Source organism: Lissotriton helveticus, chromosome 1_1 (genome assembly GCF_964261635.1).
Source record: "Lissotriton helveticus chromosome 1_1, aLisHel1.1, whole genome shotgun sequence".
NCBI lineage: Eukaryota > Metazoa > Chordata > Amphibia > Caudata > Salamandridae > Lissotriton > Lissotriton helveticus.
Genome location: NC_136057.1, coordinates 92,257,806 through 92,270,334, shown reverse-complemented (window position 1 = coordinate 92,270,334; position 12,529 = coordinate 92,257,806). Strand labels below are relative to the sequence as shown.

Genomic DNA, 12,529 nt, shown 5'->3' with positions numbered 1-12,529 from the left:
TTTCTGCACAATCGCTAAGAAATGTATTCTCTTTCTATTAGGGTTCCGTTAAAAGGTCCTTTCCCCATGATGATAAGCAGCTGTCTCCAAACGTTCATAATGCCATAGCCTGGTCATTCCCAGGACTTTCAGTCCTGCATGGCCTTTTCATCTCTAGTCGAGGATTGTATGCAATATTTGTCTAACCTGTTTACTTGTCTTCCCCTTCTTCACGCATATATACTCCTTGATCCTGATGTTATTCCTTCAGGACCTCTTCTCTAAGTCCTCCTCCTTTACTAAAATATTAACATTTATTTTCCCCAACTAAGTTAAGTGGTGGGGTTATTGCTCTAGCTCAGAGAATCTGTTTGTTTGTCGCCTCCTACAACGTTGCACCAACTGTGTGACACAACATAATTAAAACCTTGATGGAGGAGATTCATTCACATACCTTCCCCCTGGTAGAGACCACTTCAGCACCTAGTATTATTTGACACAGGGAGTTCTCCACTTTCTTCCCTGAAACTTCTGCAACTTCCTTTTGAGGTGGCTAGATCTGGTTAGCTGAACAACGTCAATCCTGTAACAAATTTTAAACTCTAAATCCCTAAGTTGGAACAGTACCTCTGTTATTTCTCCCGACTTAGTTGTTAATGGTATGGTTCCTGCCCCTCTTAAAGACATCAAAGTGAATCCCTTGTCCTGGAAGCCAGGAGCAGATTCCTTGGTTTTAAAAAAGTTATTACCGATATTGTTACTTTCTTTTGCTCTTAGTTGGTGGAAAGGTTAATAGCAAAACCACTTTCTCAGTGAACTAGGGAATGATTTCGGCCATCACACAGTGCTTCTCCCTATTATGGATGAGCTGAAATGGGAGTAGGAGCCAATGCTTTGATCTCATTAGATTTCTCTGCTGTCTTTGCACAGTTGAGTACTCCATCTTGGTGAACCATGTTGAGGCTTTGGGCATCGGGTGCTAGGCCTTTAAGAGCTTCATATCATTATTTTCAGGCTGAACATGTATCGCCAGATTGGGCAACGTTTCACACATTGCATGGAATTTCAGAGTGACTCATGGGTCCTCAATCTCGCCCCATTTGTTCACCAGCTATGTAATCCCGCTTGCCGAAGCTTTACTTGAGAAAGGTGTTTGAGCATTTATGTATTGTGACGACACCCGAGACTTGCTGTGTCTAGACACTTAACTCTCCCCTCACATTCCACCAAACAATGCCTGTCCTATGGCAGTGGCTGGGCTGAAATAAACTAAGGTGAAACGCTGAGAAGACAGAAGTTCTGCTTGTTAATGGCCGTAATGACTTATGACTTGATGCCTACTAGCCTTCAGAGATGGGCACTCTTCCACTGTTTGCTCAAAATGTGTAGTGCTTGAAAGTAAAGATCAACAGTTCTTTCTCGGTCTGGCAAGTTCTGTCAGTTGTGTAATTGTGCATGTATCACATTAAACGCCTGAAAGAGATTGCCCCTTTTTTGACCTTAGAAAGCAGGCACCTTGTAGCAGCTGCATAGATTGGGTCCAGTTTGGACTAGTCGAACATCCTCTACTTACAGTTTCCTACACTTCACATGATTGTTTATTTTGATATCCCAAAACATGGCCAGTGCCTTCTTCTCAGTAGTGGAATGTCTACATTCAGCCTCCGGCAAAGCCCTAGATGCAAAGGCAATAATGACTTTCTTTCTGATCTTGCCGCTGTAGGCAGGTGGATATCTGACTATGGTTACCCCCAACTTTTTGCCTAGTGTTTAGCTGGCCTGGGATCCTGCTATTCAGGGCCCCAGGCTATCTGCTCTTACTGTAAAATGGACTCCATGTACTTTAGGTACATACCTGATTGGGTATTGGGTCACCTCTGTGAGCCCCAGTATTGTGTACCATAGGTACCCAGGGCATAGGTGCATCCAAGGCCTACCAGGAGCTGCAGCATGTAATATGCCACCCCTGGCTGGCCATCCAAACTGACACCACAGGCTGATCACTCAGCTTGGGTAAGGTGGTGTAATAACCTTATATATAGACACATATATACCTATACGTCACTCCTATGGCAGGCCTTAACAATAATGGAGGCAGAGTGCTTGGTTTTATGTGAGAGGGTGCTATGGCATGAGCTGAGCCCTTCTGCAGCTTTCAGAACCATGTCCTTATAGCTGTTCTATGATATAGCCATACCATATACTCTTCAGTGCATTATAATCCTCGCGATCAAATGCTAACTTTGGTTTGGCTTTATCAAAACATGTCGTGTAAGGTGTCAAACGCTTTGGAATACTAACCTCCCCCCGCCAGTCCTAGCGACGGAGGTAGCATTCCACCCTTGTAGAGGGAGAAGACATGTTGGTTACTGCTTTACCCGGTTAAAGTTAAACAGAGCCTTGGCATCACAAAATGGATGCTGCTGCCACAGACACAAGTCTGACCTCCTGCTGCTGGACGAAACTCCGGCAGGGGAGGCCTGGACAATAGGCTTCCTGCCTTGGGAGGTGCTAGCACCTCCCCAGACAGCCAGTAGTGTATTGGGGCAGGGTGGGTTGAATGGAAAGATGCTTTTCCAGACACTGCCTGGGGCACACAAGGTGCTCCATGCATAGCCCGGTTAAAACCAGTTTCTGGGGCACTCCAGTCCCAGCTCTGACGCGAAACTGGACACCCCCTTCCCAGGTTCCACCCATAGGAGGGACCCAGCAGGTAATCCAGCCCCTTAGTTTGGTATAAAGTTAGGAGCTGAGTCTAGAGACTTCAGATTACCCTGGAAAGAAACTACGATACAGAACTCTTGGACTTCGACATTCTGTGCTGACTAGAAGACTGAAGAAGATCTCCCTTGTGGTCAAGGAGTGACCACCCTGTTCAAACAGGCACCACCAGTAACTTGCCGCTTTGCTTTGTCAGCAGGAACCCGATGACTCAGCGACTCAGAGACTGGACTTCCAGACATCTCCAACCGTGATCCACATCCACAGCAAAGCTGAAACCAATGGCGGACACGAGAGATGTGGGACCGGTTATCTTGGGCTTCCTGCACTTTGCTAACTGTGCAACGGCCGAGGCACCCTCGCAGTTGTGCATTAGGGTAAGAGAAGCCCCAGACCGGAGCATCATTTGCACCAGAGCTCAGCCCTCCTCACTCCACAAGTGCTGCTTGGGGCCCGCTCCTGCATTTCAGCTTGACGCGTCTTCCTGGTTGTTAGCCCGTTGGCTAGTGCGCCCCCCTGAAGACGAACCCTTGAATTTTGAACGCTTGCCTAGTTGCTCTGGGCTTGCTCCAGCTTCCCTCCAAAAGAGAAGCGCCTCAGACCTTGCTGGTCTGACCTGAAGCCAATCTTTACTTCCTGCGTTGGTTGCGGTTGCCAAGGCTTGTTGGGTCCAATCCGGATACCAACACCGCAGTCAACTAGATCCGTCGTGGGACAGCTCGTATCCAGCTCATGGTCATTGTCGACGCCGCCTGGTCCACGTGGCTGCAGAGACAAGCTTCACCTCTTCACCTGTTTGCATCGCGACATCACCTGGTTCCCTCCTGGTTCTATCCTGGTCCCTGGCAAGTGACCCAGACTCTGTCCCCTCTGCTTTCAGGTTCTTCACAGCTTTGATCCACTCTTAGATCCACCCGGACACTCTTCCTTCGGCTGCCTGCAGCACTTCTTTTGCAGGTCTCCATTGAAAGCATCGACGAAACCCGACAGGAAAAGACACCTTTGCACCCGACTTCCCTGGGTGAGGAAACTCGAGTACTCCGGTGCTCCCATGGGTGTTGACTATCCAAGTGTCCTAGCTTAAAGGGGTTTTATCATAGTCCACTCGGAAGTGCCCTTAATCTTTAGCTTTGTGACTTCTTCGTTCTCCATTGAAGTCAATGAGAACACGCGCCTGTGTTTAGACACTGCAGGCGCCGCCTGAGGGTCTCCTACTTCCTAACCTTCGGTTCTGTACTGTAGCCCCATTGATTCCTTAGGCCCTAGGCCTACTCACTGTTCATGTATGGGTTCTTATACCACTTACTTAGTATATGGTTCGTGAGGCCCCGAGGGCAGAATTGTATTTTGTGCAACTTAAAGTATGCTGATTAAGTAACTTGTAATGTACTTAGATCTCTGACCTCATAAAGAATGCAGAGGGGTTGTGTTAGTAATAAATACATATATATTTGATCACCCAAGCCCTCGTCACCAGCCGACTAGACTACGGCAACTCCCTCTATGCCGGAACCACCGCCAAACTCCAGAGGAGACTCCAGCGGATCCAGAACGCCTCAGCAAGACTCATCCTCGACATCCCCCGACACAGCCACATCTCCGGACACCTGAGAGACCTGCACTGGCTCCCGGTCAACAAAAGAATCACCTTCTGTCTCCTCACCCACGCACACAAGGCCCTACACAACCAAGGCCCAAGATACCTCAACAGCCGCCTCAACTTCTACACTCCCACACGCCAGCTTCGATCGACCAACCACGCCCTCGCCGCCGTCCCCCGCATCTGAAGAGCCACCACAGGAGGAAGGTCCTTCTCCTACCTGGCCGTCAAGACCTGGAACTCCCTCCCCACCCACCTCCGCCTGACACAAGACCACCTCGCCTTCAGGAAGCAGCTCAAGACCTGGCTGTTCGAGCAGTAGCGGACCCCTCTTCCCCAAGCGCCTTGAGACCCTCCGGGTGAGTAGTGCGCTATATAAATGCTTGATTGATTGATTGATTGATTGATTGATTGATTGATATATACCTTGCGTGGTGTCCTTTCATCTGGTATTCAAGAGATTATATATGGTAAAACAGCTGGCTTCACATGCTCTCTGAAGTTTTAGCCTAAGACTGCTTTGTCCATGCTACCACTAGGATAGCTGGTCTATAAGGTTGACTTTACAACCATCACCATAAGGGTTGTTTGGACTGGTGCAGGGTACCCACTAGAATAGTGGACATCATATACCAGGCCAATGTCTCACAGCCGCTGTTTCAGTTCCACTCCTAGGCCCTTGTCTCAAGCATCCGTAACAACACAATGGGGCAAAACTATGCAGACTGAGCATTCACAAGACTTTCCTTAACGTCTGCAAATTCTTCTTGCATTCCCTACTCCACACATAGTCTGCACCCTTCCTCAGCAGGGCTCACATGGCACAAGTAAATTAGGTACAAACTGAGAATAGAATGTTTCTCACCAAAAACACGTGTGCCTCTTCTTTCTTTATGGGTCTAGGTATTTCCTGTGTGGCTTTAATTGATTCATATTCGGGGCAGACCCAATCAGAAGTGATTAAGCGACCTAGGTAGTTTAATTCCTAACCAGCAAAATTGTATTTTTTTCTTTTTATTTAAATCGATTATTCCCCATTGCTCAACTTCATACAAAATATCAATTATGGTAATGCTTACTGAATTTTCATTAAAATAAAATAAAGAATTACAAAAACGTAATAAGTCCGTTAAATTATAAGGTTAGGTTTGATGAGGTCATACTGATAAATTTTGAAGCTTAACAGATCAGCTCTGGATAGGGAGTCCTCTCTGGCAGGGCAGAGCGGACCTGCATGAAATCTCACCAGATCACATAAGGCAAGCACTGAGCGGGTTTAGATGTGTAGTAGGGTAACTCCTGATGTCCTCTAGGACAGCCAGACCTTGAGCAGGGTAGATCCTCTCCAGCTCTTGAGACAATTTAGTTCTTTCGAGCCATTTTCTGGGCTGAATAAATTTCATTTCAAGCTTAAACAACGTGTGGTGAGACAGGAAGGAGTATTTTGACCTAATTGACCTGTGATAATGTGTTGCCTTTTCTATTTTCTTCCCTTCACAGACACTTGAGGACGTGAACATCAGAATTCCAGAATGGAGAAAAGGCAGGTTCCAAGACAAAAAGGAGAAGTGCAGTGTTCACCTGAACCTGTAAGATCCACACTCCCATCTTCTCCTATCCATAATGGGCCTTCTTCAAGATCCCAAAATGATGCTCAGAGGGACTGTGAGATGGAACCGCTATCGGGGAACCTGCCTAACATGATCCTTTTATCTATGTTGGAGCAGTTGGAAGCCAAACTGGACAACTTGCAGAATACACTAGAGGACGTGCCGTCTAGAGTAGCTGGACTTATGGAGCAAATCTGGATAGCAAAGGGTCTGGATCACCTTGTAAATGGGGGCGTGTCTTTGGAGAGGGTCAGTCCGGTGGAGGTCAGAGATTGTCCTCTCAGCAGGTCCCCTCTGATAAATCTTTCAGTCAGTTCCAAGAAGTTGAACCCATGCCTTCAATCTACATCTCCACCTGGTCGTGATCCACAGCCGAATCAGTGTCTTCAACCTCTGTCTCCTCGTTGGCATGAACCACAGCAGAGCCAGCGCCCCCAACCTCTGTCTCCGGCTGGCCCTGGACCACGGCAGGACTGTACTGTCTCCAGATGCCCTCCTCCAGATGTTCAAGTCATCCCAGGTGAGCCAAGCCTTCGTCTTCCACCTGTGTTTGATGATGGGCAGGAACCACAGCTGGACCAGTGCATACAACTAGTTTTCCCAGTTGAACAGGAACAAGAGGAGCACGTGAAGAAGGAACCATTGTATGCAGATAATTGGGGCCCACAACAGAACGTCTGCCTGCAGCCACTGTTTCACGAGGGACATGAGCCACAGCGAAACCACTGCAGACAACCAGTGCTCCCAGAGGGGGAGGGAGCAAGTGAACTCCTAAAGCAAGAGTTGTTGTGGTTTGAGGGTGAGGGGCAACGGCAAAACGTCTGCAGACAACCAGCATTTCAAGAAGACCAGAGTCTGCAGCTCAACACATGCCTGCAGGTTCTTTCTGATGCACATGAATTGTATCAGAACTGCAAGAACGAACCTATGCACCTTGAGACACTCAGTCCAGATCGCGTCTATAAGCTAGAGCCACCGAGTCCTGAGGACTACGATCAGAACTACAAGCAAGAACCACTGCACCCTGAGAACCGAGATGAGAACTCTGACCTACAAACCCACATGTGCTGATGCGCAGGGCCCATTTGGAGCCTCATCATTCCTGCCACAGAATGCTCCTGATACTGATGGAGCTATCGCTAGAGACCCACTGGATAGAGGAAATACAGACGCAGATAGATTGCTGCTCAAAGCCATCCCAGGTATTTGTTTCGTACTGAATTAACATCCAGAATGTTGAGTAACTTGTACAGTTCTGAGGGAATTTAGCATAAAATATCTCCAAAGTGGATCTTTCCAGATTTTCAGTAAGACCTGCGGGGGGCCAAATCTGAGTTGTGTGGACGGGTATCTTTGAGGGGGCCTTGAGTACACCAGAAGCGGTTATGTACCTAGTAGCTCCTTTATTTTCGCAAAGGAGTTTCTCCTTCCCGTTATGTGATAGGCTAAGAATTGGGACTCTGCACATGAAAAATGACCTGAATTCTGGTCTGTGCATGAGACGCCCCATTCCGGGCTCAGGAACTCTGAGGAATTATGTGGCAGAATCTGTGATTTCAAAGCAAGCACCGCGATACTCACCAATCCCCTAAGTGTGAGATGAAAGTGAGGTGTTATTCACCGAGAGTAACATTGCCCTTTTTTGTTGCTAGTGCAAACTAAAGCACTTCAGAGATGGGACTGGGTCTTTGTGATGTACGAGTGTTCAGAATATAAGAGGATTTTTGGGTCAGTCAGGGTCTGCCACTTAGAAGGGGAGGAAGGCAGTGTGAAGAGGACAAGTGATCTGTAAGTCAGGTCTGTAGTGGTGGAATGGGTAGGGTAAGACCCGCGGCACCCCAGAGCCTTCGATAAGAGGTGGTTGTTTTTCTGAAGTGTGTAGGTACATGTACATAGAACAGGGGGGCCTGCAGGTCAGAGAGGGCCGGCTGTTTTATATTATACTACATCATGTAGAACAACGTACAAGGTCAAGGGAGGTTCAAGATTAAGTGTGGTCTGTAGGGTTAGGTGCACAGTACAAGGTGGTCTGAATATCAAGCTGGGTTAGTTGTATTACAGTATACAGGATTAGGTGATATATTTTCTTATGTTTATTTTATCTAATATGGGCCCCATTATAAGGCAAGAAACAAAAAATTGAGAAGGGTCAAAAGGAGATATATTTAAAGACCTATCATCCCATCTCCAACATCAATCACTTATATACCAAGGAGGATGAGAGGTCTAGAAAGGGTGGTGACACAAGAAAACTATGAGACAAGTGGATAGTAGAGTAGCAGTAGGCCGAGATATTCCCATCAAACCACCCTAACTTGGCGGAGTTTCATCATATGGGATATTTGTAGAAACATCCGACTCTACCGCCCAAACCATCACCTGATGGTGCGGGAGTGGATGAAGATCTTACACTCATGCCAAACTGTCACTCTTAGAATGGTGATGAAAGTGTACGTGCAGTGCTGTGGTGAAAAAATGTTAAAATTAGCGACTCAGACAGGAACAAGTTTATTAAAGAGAGTCTGAGTGTTAATGTTAAAAACACGCCAGGTAGTTGGAACTAATGACTACACTGTGGCGCTGTGCAGGTGGTCAACATGTTTCAGCCTAGAGGACGTGTCGTCAGGCTTTCGTCAGGACCAAGAGGTAGAGCTACTGCCACTGAAGGTGATTAACAACAAAGTGAAGTGAAAACATAAATAGAATGCAATCAGCTACCATGAACTTGGAGCCCCAATGTCCATATGTAGAGAGTAATTTTCTTTCACAATCCTGAAAAATAAACAAGATTATGTACATTACAAATATATACCACAAGCTCATAGGAAAAAAGTGTGCACCACACCCTAAACGAGATCAAGAGGTGTCCCGTTCAACATTAAAGTCTACTTACTCATTCACAGAACCTATTTCTCATGTCTGTAAATACTCACCAAGCTTTGCAAGGAAGTGGACCTCACCTCACCCGGCAACCGCTCGGGAATATGAGGCCCCGCTCTAAAGTACATAAGAAAGCAAAGTGTCCATAAGAATTATAAGCTTTCTACCACTAGTAACAACAACTGTTATCCAACACCCATTAACTGTGAACTTGTTTTGCAGAGACCATAACACAACTTTAAGAGGAGAGCTGGACATAAATAATGATGAGCTCTAGTCAAAAGACTTTTGCCAGGAAAACTGAGGCACATAGAGACTAACACAGGTCAGTAAAGTGCTGCGAAATGTCAGCAGAGAACTACGAAGTAAACATCCAATGTGTTCTGATACTGCACACATTTAACATGGAGGCTCGCCTTACCTGTCCGTCGGTACCTCTCTCAGGCGTCCGAGAGGAAGTGGAGGTACCGACCGGAACAGGAAGCCTCCCTTAAATCCTGGCGTTAATTGGTAATTGAGTCGCTCATTAGCGCTCATCGTTGCAGGGGAAACACGTCTTCATTCAAAGCGCGCTTGCGCGTTAAGGACAATGTAGTGGTGTTTTGGAAAACATGCGCTGTGATCCCGGCGTTGGGAAGATCACTACACACGCGCGCATGCGCAGTTTGAAGAAGAACTAGTCATGCGAGCATGCGCTATGGGTGTTGGAGCGCATTCTGTCAAGTTGAAACATAAACAACAGCGGAGACGGTAAATAGAGACGCGCTGTGTGCTCGATCATTGTAAATTAATCTGGTGATGTGGATAAGCGCAACCATCATGTCTAATAAAGAGATAATAAATGGACAAAAACGTAGCCAAATAACCAAGGTGTACGTGAGGTATAAAAATTGGGATACACATAAGGCGGAAGCTTACCAACTTGATTAATGCCTAGAGCCAAATAGTGTTTGTACAACCAGGCCATGGAAAGCTAAGTAGGCAGGCAATCTAGAGAGAATATATCACTAAATGTCTCACCGCCTCAAGTTGTACGTGAGGTATAAGGATTGGAATACACATAAGGCGGAAGCTTACCAACTTGATTAATGCCTAAAGCCAAATAGTGTTTGTACAACAAGGCCATGGAAAGCTGAATAGGCAGGCAATCTAGAGAGAATATGTTACTAAATGTCTCACCGCCTCAAGTTGGCCTATGTATGATGGACAGAATAACCCAAACACACTACAGATGTTCCTATGCCAAATACATAACAACTAGAGAGTCCTAGTTGATAATGGAGTGTATCCTGTTTAGATTCCTATTCAATGGATGCAGGCACATATTTAGCTTAGATAGAGATCCACGGAATGGAATCATTCAACCCTCTGCTGTCACTTCGGAGCCTGAACACCCATTTCTGCTCTTTCACAAACAGAAACTTCGATTTGTCATTAATGTGGGGTGGAATATATGGATGTTCTAAAATCACCCACTTTAGGTCTTCTACTCTATGTTTCTTTTCCAAAAAGTGATTGGTGAGGCAGGTCGATTGCTTATGGCAGCGAATGGTACTCTTATGTTCACTTATTCGTACTTTCATTTTTCTAGTAGTGTGTCCTATGTACTGTAAGGAACACGGACAAGTGATCAAATATATAACACCTTCTGTGTTACAGTTCGTGTGTTTACGGAGTATCCAGGGTTTTCCTGTGCCTATGTCGACCTGGTCTGTTTTATAAGGCCTCAGTTTGTCTCCATAATGTCTCCTGTTACATTTCCCTCAATTATTTCTCCCTCTATGTCAGCAATATAAGCAATTACAGAAACTCTGCTGGAGGGTGGGTGAAGTAAATGGTGATTGCTCTGAGATATGTGGAATTACTGTGGAGATTTGGCATCTGATTCCCCCAGTAATTCCAGTGTACTATGATTACATAAGATTATTGGCTCTGTGATCATGTCTGTGCGAACAATAGCTTTACAATATCATATGTATTTTTTGAAGCCCAATTCATCTTTCTTCCTTCTTTATATAACTATTGTGTCTGAGGCCCTCTTTAGACATGTCAGTGCACATTACAAGGACCAAATCATGCAAATTTCTGCCTCTCTGCACAAAATGGTGCAATGCAGTGTGTTGCAATACGCTGAAAGCATAGACCTTGCAGCATCTTCCACTTTGATACCGGCCATGAAAAATCCTGATTGACCAATCTGTTCATCCTCTCTGCTTGGCCATTACTCTGTGGGTGATAACGACTAGCACATTTATCTTGAAACCGGTTCCATCCAAATACTGCTTTATTTCCCTCAAGATAAATTGTTCACCATTATCCGATACCAATTCACACAGAAAACCCTCACTTCCATGTACAAATCGTACTTTAAACCAATTTGACATGTACCCCACAAGCACAATGGCAAATTTCTGATGCACAGGAAGCATCTGAAACAGACCTAAAACATCATTACATTCATTGCCCCGCACTCTGTCAGGAAAACCTACTTCTGTCATAAGCAGAACTCTGTATATCATCCTTTTATCATTTTGCAAACAACTGGTAACGCTCTCTAATGAGTTTTTCCACATCCCTCTCCATGTCAGGCCACCAGTATTGCATTGTCAGTTGTTTGCTGCTAGATATCACACCTAAATGTCCTTCACGGCTCACCTCTGACAGAATGAACTTGGCTATCGGTCTTCAGTTCACACAACAAATCGTTTTTCTTTTGGCTATTCTTTCCTCATGAAATGAATCGCTTTCAATAAAATAGAATCTTCATCCAATGTCTTTCTCTACTTTGACACACAGACACGCACACACACACACACACACACACACTCTCACACTCACACTCTCTCTCTACCCAGCCAATAAATACTTGCTGCAGTACATTCCACATCTTCGCAGTCATTCTCTTTGTTCTCATGTTCCACATCTTCCTGCCCTCAGGGCAGTCGAGGCAAGCAATCAGTATTTTTGTTCCTCTCTCCTGCAGTGTGTTCAACCTCAAAATGATGTTTTAAAAGTTTCAAACTTAACCTCACCAACCTGGCAGTAGCCTGCTAGTCTTCACATTATTACCATTCAAAAAAGGTTGATTATCAGTTCATATTCTGAACTTAGTCCCACATAAGGATGACTTAGTCAGGTCATTTATAGATTTATTTCTGATCTAATGAGTGAATTTTCGGTTGAGATCAGTTTTTGTCTGTCTCTGGATTAATCTTTTAGACATTTCCCTACTTCCGTCCCACAGCAGGGAAAAGTCATCTATATCCCCGATCCAAATCAGTGCATGGTTTGTCATGTTTTCATTTTGTGATGTCCAGACCACCTGTTATGTGCCCGGGTTAGGCCCATATATCGGAGTGGCTAATTTCATATATTGTCCAATGTTTTACAGGATCATTTCTGCTGTGACCTTTTGCACATATTTGCATGCACGACAATGTTGGATCCGTATCTCTGAAACTACTTTGTTTACACATCTAGCTTCGCACAACATTGTCACGATGCATTTAACACTAAAGTACAAGGCCTCTTGACGCACTATGGACAAAAGTCATCTCTATCTTCATCCACAGGGTGACAGGGCTATCTACATATCTATAACATTGTCTAACCTGTACATACATCACAAGATGCTTTCTATTATAAATAATGAGCATCCCAATAGATTAATAGAGGAGGCGCTACAGCTGACACCCAGGGTCCGTGCGGGCTGAGACTTCACTATGCAGCGGGCTGGCAT

The 12,529-nt window shown here is 45.5% G+C and overlaps 1 protein-coding gene across 1 annotated transcript in view; it reads left to right on the top strand.

The window, feature by feature from the left end:
• LOC144755576 (uncharacterized) overlaps positions 1 to 12,529 on the top strand; it is a 193,832-nt gene that overhangs the window by 58,926 nt on the left and 122,377 nt on the right. Inside the window, 2 exon segments of the mRNA XM_078644701.1 lie at positions 5,801 to 6,966; positions 6,968 to 7,112. Coding sequence (XP_078500827.1) covers positions 5,833 to 6,966; positions 6,968 to 7,112 — 1,279 coding nt within the window. The 5' untranslated portion in view covers positions 5,801 to 5,832.